The following is a 15317-nucleotide window of genomic DNA, read 5'->3' on the forward strand; positions in this document are numbered from 1 at the left end:
TACTATTCCAGGGAGTGAAATGAAGCACCTCAGCATAAAAAGCCAAGTGTGAGGTTCCAGATGCCTCTGGTTTCAGACTACCAAAAAAACCTTGTACCTGGAAACCAGATATATCTGGGTTTAATGCCAGCTGGCTCTTTCAGTTTCATGCACTAGCTCTTTAGCCTTGGGCAAGTTACCCACCTTCCCCCAACCTGGGTTTGTCCATCTGTAAAATGGAATTCATAATGCTTAGCCACAAAGGCTCATTAGCATTAAATGAGGGGACATATCTGAAAGTCCTGCTGCTTTCCCTGACACAGTAGACAATCGAGAAATGACACGGGATAGTGAGAATAACTTTGCAACGGTGTGCTGCACTGTAAATAGCTTTTCTTGTTGAAATGAAGCATGTTCTACGTGAGAAGAATGCTTTCTCGGAAGATAGGATATTAACCTGCTGCTTCTGTCAGTTTGGCAAAAGTTAAGCTTACAAATTGTACAGAAATGTCTGCTCATTGCTGATCCGCCTATTGCGTATTTTCAAGGCCATTCTGATACGAATTTAAACTAGAAATGCGGACTTGACTGAAATTTCACTTCTGGCTTACTCTAGTTCTCTAGACAGACCCAGTGTTTAGTTTAACATCAGAGAAGAGTTTGGGATATGCCCATATGGATAAACCATTGTTTTTGGTTTTCATCCAGGTTTTTAAATATGACATTGACTGGACTTAAATAGCCACTGGCTTTTTCACTTGACCTCTCACTTTTCAGGATCATCACATTAGCTTTATCCTAAAATGAAGTAGTATATTAGTATGATTCAAAATTCCTAGAAAATATTTATTGCATCGTCCAGCTGGAATAACAAAAGTTTATGTGCAAATGTAGCCTGTGTATGTGTACGTGTCTCTGTTAAAGAAACTTGAATTGAAATACAAAATTAGCATTGGCATTTTCTTTTCCTGGCATTTATGTGACACACAGTTTGAGTAGATACAGAAAACTGATGTCATGCACCTGAATCTGCCCTAGCTAGGAACTGAAAGGAAATAACCTCCTTAAACTTGAAAGATAGTACGCAGAATGTGGAAGAATCCCTCAATTATCCCATTTTGAACACAGTTTCCTGCCCGACATTTAATTTGGTTTTCAAATGGAATTATTAAGCTTTAAAATATGTAATTTAAGGGAAGTAGAAGAGCTGGTTGGTCTGTTGTCTCCCAATGCATTAAAAATAATCCTCTTTGCAAGGAATCTTGGAGGAGCATGCAAATTACAAGGCTGGTGAGAACTCCTATTGAAAAATACTGTGCTGGATCTTCATGTGATGTTTAAGACAATTACTGGAGGTAACTGCTACCCACATTGCTTTCAGAATCATTTCTGAAGATCAGCTAAAAATGGTGTTAACTATAAGAGACTCAATCTGTCAAAATGTATTAAAGTGACATACCGTTAATGCTAGTTCAACCTAAAAAAAATCAGCCTGTAATGAAATGCTTTATATAGACTCAGGAAAGCTGGAAAATTCACAGTTCTCTACTAAATTAGCCGGTATTTGAGACCCATGGTGGTGTGCAATAGAAATGGTAATTTGACTCTCTGCAGTGGCTTAGTAATGTTCCCTTAATACTTACCCATGGATGTGTTTGCTTTTGTGAATGTATCTCAGGGGCCTAGAAATGACTTTTCTCCAAAAAGAGGAAAGGATTTGGAAGAAGCAGGTGAGGACAAAAGGAAGAGAAATGTATTTTCCTTGCTTACTTCCCAACATTTCTCCCCATCTCATAGAAACATAGACATCAACACACACATACACACACACACTCACACAATTTGGACGGAGCCATGTCTATAAAGAGCATTTTTAAGTGATTTTTTTTATTTAAATGAGAGCAGCAAACACTGAACCGGTGCCCCTATCCTCACATTAGGAATAGTCAGAACCTGCATCCTCAAGCTTCAAGTCTTTAGTTCAGAAGAAAATGCTAGATTATACTGACATGCAAACGAGGGCCAGAACAAGATGAAAGTGTCTGCAATACTTTATATCCTCCTAAAACTTGATAATGAAGCACCACCAGATTTTACAAGGGTCAAATTGAGGAAAGATAAAAGCTGGCATGCTCTCCTGTTGATTTATTATTTGATCAAATTCACAGCCTTTATCCGATCAACTTATTAGAGCCCTGTTGAGAGGCATTTATCATCGAAGAGCCCTTAAATGTTAAGAATGTGATGGAGAATACTTTATTCCATGTGAAAGTCAGAAATAAAATGGCATCTTCTTCGGGAGCAGAAACTTCATGACCCAAGGGTCTTTATGTCACAGTTCTCAAATCAAAGATGGCTCTATACCTAAACAGATGGGATGGATTATCATTCAGAAAATGCTATTTGAAGAGTGATTTAACACCTTGGAATAGCTTTCTGCTACCCGTCTTGACTCCATCCTCCCTCCTTCCTGGCTTGAAAATTCCTCCATTAAGACGGAACTTGGTTTTTACACTTGTGATTAAATATACTGCCTGGGTGAATTGTCTAACCTTCATTGTAAGTACAGATTGGTTTATCAGATTATCTAGCTAACATTTGTGGTTATGATTGGCAACATATAGTTAAATTTCATTAAAGAAAGAGAATATATGTGAAATTTATATCATCATTATCATTTTGACCTCCTTACAACTGTAGTAAAGTATGCCTATTACCTGGCTCTGATTTCTATTTCCATCCTCTCTTCATTCTTCCTTTCATGTTCCATTCATTGGCCTTCTGACTGTTCCCTAGAAACACCTCACACTTTCCCACACGTGTGCCTTTGCTCATTCTTTTCCCGAACCCCTCACACATGTCACATTCTTGATAATTTGTCCATCGGTAAATGAGATCCCTTGAGACAGCTGTACATAGTAAATATTTTAGCTCCAATGAGCAGTTATGTGAGCCATGAGTGGTTCTTGAATTGTAATGTGCATGAGAAGTACTAGGAGTGCTTGCCAGTGATGGAGATTGTGTAGCCCCACCTCAAAGATTCTTATTTGATAGTTCTTTGAGGACCCAGAATATGCATTGTTAATATGTGTTGTCCACCAGGTAATTCTAATGCAGGTTATTTCACAACCACTTCAAAAAACACTACTTTAAGAATATCTCTCCTTTACTTTTTAAATTTCTGGCATAAGTCTTACAAGAAAACATTTTTTCAAAAAATTTTATCATTAATTTCTGGAAATTCCATTTCAGAAACATTAGAATGCAGGCAGTCTTATCCCCTACCTTCTGAGCTGGGTTGAAAGTATTTGGATGAAAGATAGTTTAATGCAAGTTAATAAAATTGCTATTAATCACTTATTGAGAAAATGCAGGAATCCCAAGAACATGCTATAATCTGCATCACTTTTGTACTGCCTCTGCCAGCTCTGTAGTTAAAGAGTAACAAAACAACTGTTTATGAAAAGGGTAGGTTTAAGATGAAAATAATTCTTTTGCAAAACTCAGGAAACATTATCAGAGCCTGTGGATTGTGCTCTTCCAACTGGAGAATCCTGTATTTGTAATAAATTCCTTTTGCTCTGGATGAGTTCTGCATTTTCAATGAGGTTAACTTGGCAACATTCTAGTTGATTTTAATAAAAATAGCTGCTTTGAGGACAGGGAGCTGAGGTTGCCAAATTTACAGCTGCCTTGCACAATTACTCTTACACCTCCTTCAGGGCTACTTAGAACCAGTAAGCAAATTAAGTGTATCGATTGCAATTTTGTTGGACTAACCCTGCTTTTTTTTTTTTCCTAAGGAATAAACTTGATTCCTTTTAGTATGTGTCTGTTCAGAGTGATCTCTTTTCTTTTCAGCCATAACACAAAGACAACATCATGGCTGGATCCACGACTTGCGAAAAAGGCTAAACCTCCAGAAGAGTGCAAAGAAAATGGTAGGTTATTAAGTTTTTATGGCGTTTCAGCAATGTGCTTTGAGACTGTTTGTGTTTCTTAAATGAGAGTCTCACCTGAAGAGGCAATAATCTAGTTGAAACAATTTTAACGATGTAATGTTTAATGCTCAGATAAGAGAGAGAATTAACTCGGCATTTCAGCAGGGCCATGTGGTTTTGCTTTTCCTCTCTGAGGAGACTGTGCTGAATATCACATCTCTGTCATCTCTGTTGGTTCTGTTTGACTCCTGGCCTGACTTTCCACCACCTACTAAGGACTTTTTGTTTGCAATACGTCGCTCTGAGGACTCTGATCTTTTAATTGGAGTCAGATATGATGCATAAGAGAAACAGTTTGTGGCACTATAATGTTTGATTTTGTTTTGAAAGGCTTAGCATTCTAGCAGTTATTAAGGATTCAGAAATATAAAGACATACTTTCCTTGAATCAAGCATTTAAATAAAATAACCAGTTGCCTGAATGTCTTAGATTATCCTTAGTGTTTTCCAGTTCTCAATATTCTAATATTGACCTTCTTTAAAATAGACTGTTTTCATGCATGTGAAGAATTTTTTAAAAATAATTTTGAGGACTAGATGAATGTAAACCTTGTTTTTAAATTCCTAAATTATATGGGTGAAGTCTGTTACTGATGATACTTGTAATTTTTTTAAATATTGAGTTTAATTTTAAAGGAGCACTTATAGTTTAGCTAAGATGATCAGTAGCATACTCTCTGATGATTTATTATTTGACCACATTCACATACTTTATGTGATTAAATTATTAGAGCTCTGTTCAGAGGTTTCTGTCATTGAGGAGCTCTTAAAGGTGAAGAAAACAGCAGAGAATATTTGAACTTTAAACAAACTTTTTAAAAAGTTAACTTTTAAAATAGTGTCTCATTCTAAAAGGCCTTTCTTTCCAAGCATAATTCTGGCTTTCTCAGATACTATCCACATTCCTATGTTATAAGGTAACTGTTCACAGGCTAGGGACTGAGTTAAATTAAAAATTAGAGATTGTAATTTATATGAACATATATAAATGTACAAATATCCAGTTTTAGTCTATATTTAGTTTTGTATTCATAGCCATATTTGTACCTTTCTGTATAATAGTACAACTGTATGCAGTTGAATCCTGTAAAATTATTGTATGACCTGAACTTTTAAGCATGATTGGGTTATATTTCATTGATACCAATGAAACATGTTACAAAATGTGATAGTCTGAAAATTAACATGACCTGTTCTACCTGGGAGTTATGATTTACTTATGCCACAGTTGTAAAACCTTAATATATTCTAATTAAAGTGAATTTAACAATTTTGCAGTTCTGTGACATGTTGAACTTCTCAGCTGTCTTGCGCCTTTGAGTTGTTCTTTTTATTATAAAAAGCTATTAAAGTCAATTTTAAAATCCTGAGAGAGATGCAAGCATAACATATTACATAATTATAATATTTCAGTGTTATTTGTTTTTCCCACATCTCTGCTTATCAGACTTAACAGGATGGTAGGTGCCTAAAATATGATGCTGGTGTCCTCTGAACCAAATGTCGTTGAGAAACAAGTTCTAGAACTCAGTTTATAGATCAGGATGGTTTGTAACTTAGTCAACTGCTATTTGTTTTCATTTACTACAAAATAAATAATTCCTAGACTCTATTCTTTATATTATTGGACTGTTCTTACAGAGGAAACTAACATCTAGTTTGTTAGAATGTTATTATTCTGGACACCTATTTTAAGTTTTCTTGCCAAGAAAAGTGCTTTTAGGTAATATTGTTACCTGTGTTTTACTTTTCTTTAAATGACGTAGATTAGTATTACTTATTTATAACACTGATGTTAATGGATTGCTATTGAACTTGCCAGTTAAGTCATGATTCTTCATATGTGCCACACTTTGGCTCAGACAAAAGTTAGTACAGTAATTTTCTGAATGCAGGAATATATATAAAATGTGTATTAAAAAATGTAGAGGCTCTGATGATGATATCTTCTTCCAGCAAAGATTTGCCCTTCGTCTGCTAGGCAGATAGAGTGAAAGCTAATTACCCTAATCCAAACCAGAACTGAGCCAACTTGAGGTTGGGTTGAGTTTGCCCTGTTCTTTGAGTGTTTGGCCACCAGAGTTTTCAACTAACAGCCTATTGCAGGTTTGCAAACATTTTCTGTAAAGGGCCAGGCGATAAAGATTTTAGAAAACGTCTTGCAGGTCATCCAGTTTCTTTGCACTCATTGTGCAAAAGCACTGTATGTCAATATACAAAGGTCATGCATGTGTTCTGATAAAGATTTATGTATGGACATCAGAATTTGAGTTTTGTATACTTTCTTTTTCTTTTAACCAGAGGAAGCAGGTTTTATTGATGGGTTGTCTCCTGAAACCAGAAAGACTGTGTACTCTATTCCAGTTACCCCCATGCCTCCAGGACCCCATGTTGTTCCACTTGAGGGGAGGATAAAAATTGCCTCTTGATTTTCCAAAGCCCAGTCTTTCCCTTCCCTGTGTAGCCTTAGAAACTCAGTAGCAATGCTGTTTGGTGTTTTGGGTTTTTTTTTTTTTTTTCCTTCTGCTGCAGCTACTTCGTATCAACTAGAAGTGGAGAGTGTCCTGGGAAGCAGTTAGATGAGTTAAGTGTGATACACAGGAGAACAGGATTTTAGCCTATCAAAAGTCCCTCTGCCCTGCCTCAGTGGCTTGGTCCTTCATTGGTTACATTTCTCTTTGTGCTGGAATACCCCCTTCTGAATCAGATCAGGGATTTCCACTGCCAGCCATGGACCCGGCCCCAGAGCCATGAGATGAGCTAGTTCAAATTTGGGTACGTTCCTGGCCCACAAAGATTTGAAATCATCCGTCAGGCAATTTTGCCACCTCTGTACATCTTTGCTGTCTTTCCATCCAGCTCGGGGACTGCAATTTCTGGGGTAGTAGTAAGATATATGATAGGAATTTCAAACTTGACGTCAAACTCACATTTTAGGAGGTCATGGATATACCAACATTTTCCAAACCACCAAGTCCCTACCTTGCTGGACTCCAGTTGGAACCATCATTGTCGCCATTCTTGTTGTTCTCCACATACCAGATAAGGGTCTGATAGTCCTCCTTCAATCGCTGCACCCACAACTCCCAATCTTGGGGTCCTGCATTAGTCTTCAGTGCCAGAGTCTCAGACACAACATGTCAGGGGGCCTCATCTGCCATCTTGGGCCAGGGCGAGTTTTGTATACTTTCACATAACGAAATGTCCTTCTTTTGATTTTTCCTCAACTACTCGAAAATGTGTAAACTGTTCTTAGCCCATGGGCCACACAAAAATTGGGGTGGGCTGAATTTGATCCACAGGACAAACCCTATCCTACCATGTTTGTGTGGGACTCTACTCTTGGCAGGTCTTGAACACCAATATTTTTAAATATTTTTCTTCTCAGGATTGTCAGACTCCCAAAAATCTGAGGTGCTTTTCAGGGGATTTAGCTTAACTCTTTTGCCCTAGATCCTGCAGCTCCAGAATTGACAAATGTCAGGAGATAACTGACTGACTGAAATCTCTCACATCTATATTTGTCACTGCAGTCCCTCAAGAGTCCTCACTCTTCTGGTTTCTTTAATGTCCAGCAGCGGCCTTCTTCCCAGGCCAAGTCTATACTATTCTAAGAGCCCATACTCAACAAAAGCAGCTGCAAATTCTTCCTTCACCTCTCCAGGGTTCCCTTTTGAGAATCTTAGACCTTCTAGACCATGCTGCTTCAGCTAGTTTCTGATTTCTTTAAACTGCTTATTTTTTTACATTTTATCTAGACTTTCTGTTTTCTCATGTCTAATAAGCTACTCCATCCTATCTGGTAGCAGAAATTTTAGTGCAGTAATTTTAAAATTGTACATTTTGGATGTTACTGGGCTGGATGTCATAAAGTCTTTACTGTTATCCTAATTTATATTTTAATAACTGAAGATTATATATTATTTTTTCATATATGTGTGCCTATTATGTATGAATGTATGGAGGTATGTAGTGTACGTGTAGATATGTATCTGGAAATGTTTGCATCTTCAGATCTGTTTACATAAATGAGTAAAGTTAATTCCTGTTCAATTTATATAAGAAGAAGACAAGTGAAAGAGAGATGAGAGGGGATACTAACGAGGCTAGAAAAAAAACTAACAAAAGTTTTCTCATTGATATTAAGGAGAAACAGGACATGGATGGCTCAGTACAAATATATATTAAACAAGCACTTATTCTACTGACAGTAAAGCAATCATTTTGCCTTTTTACTTAAAGGATAATACTGCAACTAAACGTAAAAACATACTTCCTTCTCTCACAATAGGGTTGGAAATACTGAAGTCATTATGTTCTGTGCATTTGTCATAGCTCTGTACACTTTTGGAGTTTTAGCACCAGTCTACATGGCAGAAAAAAACGTCTCCACCTACTACTGGATTCTAATATTAGTATTTGGGGGAGTGCTGTTTAGCAAGCCAACATAGTCTTTTTTAAAATGCCACAGAAATAGCAGTTAACCACTAAATAACTTGGATGCAAGATTGGTTAAAGTGTGTATAAAGCCCCATCCTATTTCTCCTCTCAGAGTCAGTAATATGGGGTCCTCCTGAGACATTTTCAATCACAAGCATTTCTGTGCTGACCTCCCATGAGCATTGCTGGGTTAGAATCCATATCAAAAGTGAATTAAGCCTTGTAGGACCATTCTTAAAGTTGAAATGTTATTAAACCCAATAGGATCACACTATAATGTACAGGAGAATAAATTGTTTAAGATTTGGAGTCAGGAAAAACTGTTCCAAACCCAAATCTGTGGGTTCTTGGGCAAGGTACTTAATCTCTGGGAGCCTAGATTTTCTTACTTGTAAATGGCAATTATACCTCTTTCATGCAGATTTACCTTCACATGTTGGAAGCACAATGATTGTAGCACCATGAATTCTAAATAACTGCTCATTTTCTTTCCTTCAGGTAGAACTCTGAGCCAGCAAATGAGCCCTATAGAAGATGACTGGGAAAAAATTCAGAATAGTTATCCTACCTTAACAGCTTTGAATTACTATAGAATGTCCTGGCAAAATGGAAATGAACAAATCCATATAGGCTAAAATTATCCATCTAGCTTATTCCAGCCTGATAGTAATACACTGGGGGGTTTCCCCCTTCAACCTGTTAAGCTGTCTCTAAATTTCCATGAAGTTATAATTATATCTGCATGAACTGGGTGGCTTTGTTTCTGTATTCAATATGTATGAATTTTAACTGAGTTTTCTTATGTTACTACGGGAAAAAAAATTACATAATCTTAACCCATTTAGCTGCATGAGTAGTGCATTTCAATTTGAATTAACTAATGCTTTGAACTAATTAATTAATCTATCTTTTATTTATTTTTATTTTATTTTATTTTTTTTTTTTGAGACGGAGTCTCGCTCTGTCACCCAGGCTGGAATGCAGTGGGGCGATCTCGGCTCACTGCAAGCTCCGCCTCCCGGATTCACGCCATTCTCCTGCCTCAGCCTCTCCGAGTAGCTGGGACTACAGGCGCCCGCCACCACGCCTGGCTAATTTTTTGTATTTTTAGTAGAGACGGGGTTTCACCGTGGTCTCGATCTCCTGACCTCGTGATCCGCCCGCCTCGGCCTCCCAAAGTGCTGGGATTACAAGCGTGAGCCACCGCGCCCGGCCACTAATCTATCTTTTTAAAAAAGTATCCAAAATGTGCATGAACAAAGACAGCATACGCCATGCTTTACAATACATATTAAACAGGATGTTTTTCAGGAGAAGGAAGTTGCCTTTCTGAAATAGTAGAAAACGCTAATTAGTTTCAATTTATTTCTTAAATGAGTTTTATAAAACTGACACACAGATTAAAAGATTCATACTTTTATGTTCATATTTCAGATTCTGTTTCTAAATTACATTGTTTATCTTCCCTTAAATAGCAGCTTTGGCCTTTCTCATTAAATTTGTTTTGATAATTAGTGATCTTAATTTCTCAAGAAGATCAAGTATGACCAAATTAATTTTACCTTTCAGTATTTATCTTTCTAATCTGATAAACCTGCTAAGATTATGTTCGCAAAGCACCTTGGAATCTTTCCTCAAGGAAGAACTCGTAAAAAGATCCTAACAGTATTAACTATTCAAGTACTAAAACTTCAAGAATTGATTTTGTTTTTGTACTGGTATTTCATATATGTTTGTAAAAAATGAAATTTCCAATATCCTAATAGAAACAATTCTTTGTAGCTGACTGGTATTAATCATGATGTGCTTTAGCAACATTTTGAGGTATGCTTCATCCAATAATATAGTGCCCTTTCCAGTCTTTTCGGGTCAGAAGTACTCAGAAATACCAACATTTTAGGAATATAAATCTTTTGTGGAGGAAATAGTACAATTTATCCAAAATAAATCAGGTAGGATGGATATTCCACTGTTGTGCACCAGTACCAAATTTTGGGTTGTGGCTGGCATCTGTTCTCTTTGGTCCCAGAATCTGTTATTGATTGGTTGATGTCCAGACCATAAAAGATATTAAGTATTTTAAATATCCTTCCTGCACCAATGATTTATGTATTTTACCCTTCTACCTGTTAATATTTCATGTGGCTATAAAGTAGTGCCTAGGTAAGGATTACAAAATTCTGTCCTACTTTGTTTCTTAATTGCTCAAGTTACTTGCATGGAGAGCAATGAATTATATCTTGTCATTTCTCCTCAATGCATACAACTTTTAAAATAATGTTGACATCAAATCTGTTTTGCACAGTAGCAGAATGATTTCAAAATTTTTCAAATATGACTTTTTAAAAACATTTTAAATTTTGAAATAATTATAAATTCACAGGAAGTTACTAAGGAATTTACAGGAAGGTTTTAGACACTGCTCACTAGCCTCCCTCAATGTTAACTTATATAACTACAGTGCAAAACTAGAAAATTGATAATGGTACAATCTACAGATTGTATTTTGCCAGGTATACAAGATCATATTTTGCCAGGTATACAAGTACTCGTGTGTGTGTGTGTGTGTGTGTGTGTGTGTGTAGTTCCATGTGATATCACATGTGTAGTTATACATAAGAATGACCACAGTTGAAATTCAGAACTGTTTCATCGCCTCAGGGCTCCCTTATGCTACCCCTTCATAGCCATGCTCATCTCCTCCCCCTGACCAGTCCCTAACCCTTGACAGCCACTGATCTGTTCTTCATTTCAGTAACTTTGTTGCAAAAATATTCTATAAATGGAATCATAATGTGTGTAAACTTTTGAGATTGACTTTCCACTCAAAATAATTCTATTGAAACACATTCTAGTGTGTGTATCAACAGTTTGCTACTTTTTATTGCAGTATAATATGCCAGTAGGCTATGGCATGGATGTACCACAGTCTGTTTTAGGGTACCCATTGAAGGACTTGTGGGTTGCATCCAGTTTTTGGCTAATATGAATGAATAAAGCTGCTATGAATGTTTGCATACGGGTTTTTGTGTGAACCATAGGCTTTCACTTCTCTAAGAACCCAAGAGTGCAATTGCTGGATTATATACTAAGTGCATTTCAGTTTTAGGACAAAATGCCAGACTATTTTCTAGAATGGGTATACTCTTTTACATTCCCACCTGCAGTGAACAAGTGATCCAATTTCTTTGCATCTTTGCCAGCATTTGGGGTTATGAGTATTTTTTAAATTTTAGCCATTCTGACAGGTGTGTAGTGATACTGCTTTTTTGTTTTAATTTGCATTTCCCTAATTGCTAATGATATTGCACATCTTTTTATATGATTATCTGTCATATCTATATCCTAATTGGTGGCAAATCTGATCATGTCTTTTGCCAGTTGTTTGCTTTTTAAACTCAGTTTTGAAAGTTCCTTATGGATACAAGTTCCTTTACATATCCTTACAGATATGTTGCTTACGAACATTTTCTCCAAGTCTGCAATTTGTATTTCCATCCCCTTAACAGGATCTTTTACAGATAAATATTTTAAACTTTGGTAAATCCAGATTATCATTTTTCCTTTTATGAATCAGACTTTTGGTATTTAGTCTAAGAATTCTTCAATCTAGCCCCAGGTCCCAATTTTTTTTCATATTTTTTCTAAATATTGTATAATTTTATTTTTTATGTTTAAGTCTGTTGTGTATTTTGGGTTAATTTTTGTTTAATGTATAAGAGTTAGGTTAAGGTTCTCTCTCTGTTTTTTTCCCTATGGATGTTGAACTGTTCCAGCACCATTTGTTGAAAAGGCTATTCTTCTTCCATGGAATTGTGTGTGCACCTTTGTCATAAACTGTTGGATTCTGTTCATCTATGGGTTTATCCCTTCACTTGTACCACACTGTCTTGATTTTTGCAGCTATATAGTAAACCTTAGTATTTGGGTAGAGTGATTGATATGGTTTGGCTCTGTGTCCCCACCCAAATCTCACCCTGAGTTGCAATCCCCATGTGTTGAGGGAGGGACCTGTAATTCCCATGTGTCGAGAGAGGGAAATGACTGAATTATGGGGCAGTTTGCCCCATGCTGTTATCATGATAGTGAGTTAATTCTCACAGATCTAATGGTTTTATAAATGGTAGTTTTTCCTCCACTCACACACACTCTCCCTCTCACCTGTCGCCGTGTAAGATGTGTCTGCTTCCCCTTCTGCCATGATTATAAGTTTCCTGAGGCCTCCTCGGCCATGTACAACTGTGAGTCAATTAAACTGCTTTTCTTTATGAGTTACCCAGTCTCAGGAAGTTGTTATAGCAGTGTGAGAACAGACTAATACAGTGATATTTCCTACTTTACTCTTACAAAATCATTTTAGCTATTTTAGGTCTTTTGCCTTTTTATATAAATTTTAGGAGAAGCTTTTCTAGAACTACAAAAATCTTGTTGGGATTCTTATAGGAATTGTATTAAACCTCCAGATTAAGTTTACAATAATATATATCTTTACTGTGTTGAGTATTCCAATCCATGAACGTGATAAGCCCTTCCAATTATTTAAGCCTTCTTTGAGTTCTTTCATCAGTATTTTGTAATTTTAGCAAAACTATATTGCACGTTTTGTTTAGTGTATACCTAAGCATTCCATTTTCTTTGAGCAATGTAAATGGGTATTGTGTTTTTAATTTCAGTCTCTGTATGTTTGTTGTTAGAATACATACATGAGATTGATTTTCATGTGTTGGTCATAGATCTCATGTACTTGCTGAATTCATTTATTTGCGGGAAATTTTTTGGTAGATTTCTTGTAATTTCTACATAGACTATTTTCAATTGATATAATCATAAGATATTTCTTATTTAAGCTGTCAACATGGTAGATTACATTGAGTGATTTTCAGATATTAAATCAACCTTGCATACCTGGGATAAGTCCAACTTGGACATGATAAATAATTCTTTTTATATACCGTTTTATTTAAGTTGATAATATTTTATTGAGGATTTTTGTATCTATGTTCATGAGAAATACTGGTCTGTAATTTTTTTTGTACTGTCTTTATCTGGTTTTGGTATCAGGGTAATACTGGCCAGATAAAATGAGTAGATAAGCATTCCTTCATCTTCTATTTTCTGGAAAAGATTGTGTAAAATTGGTGTCAATTTTTTCTTTAAATATTTGGTAAAATTCTCCAGTAAAACAACTGTCCTGGAGATTTTTTTCAAGAGTGTTTTAATTACAAGTTCAATTGCTTTAATGGTTACAGGATTATTCAGGTTATGCACCTCATCTTGCTAGTTTTGGTAGTTGATAGTTTTATAGGAATTGGTTCATTGCTTCCAAGTTGGTGAATTAGAAACAATTTCAAGTTTTTGAATTTTTTGAGTAAACTTTGTGGATCTGTCTTTAACTTCATTGTTCTGCCCTGTTATATCCACTCTGTTACTGACCCACCCAGCAAGATTTTAATTCCTATTATTTTATTTTTCCATTCTCTAATTTCTATTTAGTACTTTTTCATAACTTCCATTTCTTTACTGAGATTTTTTGTTTCAAGAGGATTCATAATTGCTTGTTAAGGCAATTTTATGATGGCTGATTTAAAATCCTTGTCAGATAAATTTGATATTTGATTTTTCTTGATTATCAGGATTAGTTTATTGTCTCTTCTTATCCAATTTGTTTTTCCTGGCTCATGGCTTATATTTATGTTTATCCTGGACATTCGTTATACAGACCATTTTTAAATGGACATTTAAAATAAAATCTATCATTTTAGCCAAGAATGTCCCTGTTTTGGTTTGCTATGTAGGTTCTGGCCTGTTTCATAGGCTGTAATTCCAAATGCATTTAGCTTGCAGAGCTCTTCCCAATGCTATTTTGGTCTGCTTAGTTCTCCTAACTTGGGAGCTCCTGATACATTCCTGCTGGTGCCACTTGCAAGTTACAGAAAGCACTTCTTTAGGTCACCTGTTATTCCTAGTAGGGTTGTTAGACACTGGATCTGTAGGATGGAAAGTGTTTTCTCTGGCCTCTTATCTCTGCCCACATGATATAGGCAGGTACGGGGAAGAGGATGGGTCACCCATACGGGATTTTGGTACCAATTGATAATAAATGTTGCCTTCAGACAAAAAAGAGCAAACATTATTTGGTGTTTTGATACAAAAACTATTTAAAGAACCCAAACAGATTCAGAACCACAATTCCCAAGGCACTACTTCAAATCAGCAATGCAAAATCAATGTGAAATTGTACTGATTGTGTTTGTCCCTGAACTTCTTACTACAGGGTTGTAATTCTTGGAGATTATATTATTTTCCAAATTTGACCAGGATTGATGTCAGGGGTTCACTGACATCACCAATGCAGGTGCTTCCAGCTGCCACTATGGACACAAGATGTGTTACCCTTTCTGGCATCTACTGATGCCACCACTTATAGGTTAAAGGGGGACCTACTACTGCTTCTAGGTATGGGTCAGGAAAAAGGCGCCCCCACGTCCCAGTTACTCTCCCCCTTTCCTTGCCCTTCGGCCAGGGAGAGTAGGCTTTTCTCTTTTGTTTGCTTGCTTTTGTTGTTTGTTGATGCCTGTTGTCCATTCCAGGCTGAAGGTCTTCCTGGTGTGCTGTCTGAGATATACGGGAGAGAAAAGAAAGTCCTACACATTTGCTGTGGTTCATTTCCTAATTCCTGCCTTCTTCTTTCCATATTTCAGGGTCTTTTGTGAACGTCTGTTGAATTGTTTCCAGGGTATTTAGCTGTATTTGGAGAGGAGGAAATGGGAAAATTGGGTCTACACCATCTTGTTTGGAACCAGATGTCTAAATATGACCTTTGGTACCAATTGATAACGGTACTTTAAAACTTGAAAATATTCTCACATAACATTCTCTGTGTTGAATCTACTCTGT

General features: G+C 36.4%; 1 protein-coding gene and 1 pseudogene across 6 annotated transcripts in view; one reads left to right on the top strand and one right to left on the bottom strand.

Moving 5' to 3' along the window:
* The window catches only part of MAGI2 (membrane associated guanylate kinase, WW and PDZ domain containing 2), a 1482569-nt gene that overhangs the window by 982425 nt on the left and 484827 nt on the right, over positions 1–15317 (top strand). For all 6 annotated transcript variants that reach the window (XM_032761229.2, XM_032761230.2, XM_032761232.2 and 3 more), the window contains exon 6: positions 3841–3920. In XM_032761229.2, coding sequence (XP_032617120.1) covers positions 3841–3920 — 80 coding nt within the window. The remainder of the gene's footprint in view (positions 1–3840; positions 3921–15317) is intronic.
* On the bottom strand, positions 5892–7141 carry LOC116814168 (ubiquitin-fold modifier-conjugating enzyme 1-like; annotated as a pseudogene).

This window comes from Hylobates moloch, unplaced genomic scaffold, assembly GCF_009828535.3.
Source record: "Hylobates moloch isolate HMO894 unplaced genomic scaffold, HMol_V3 SCAFFOLD_1, whole genome shotgun sequence".
NCBI classification, from domain to species: Eukaryota; Metazoa; Chordata; class Mammalia; order Primates; family Hylobatidae; genus Hylobates; species Hylobates moloch.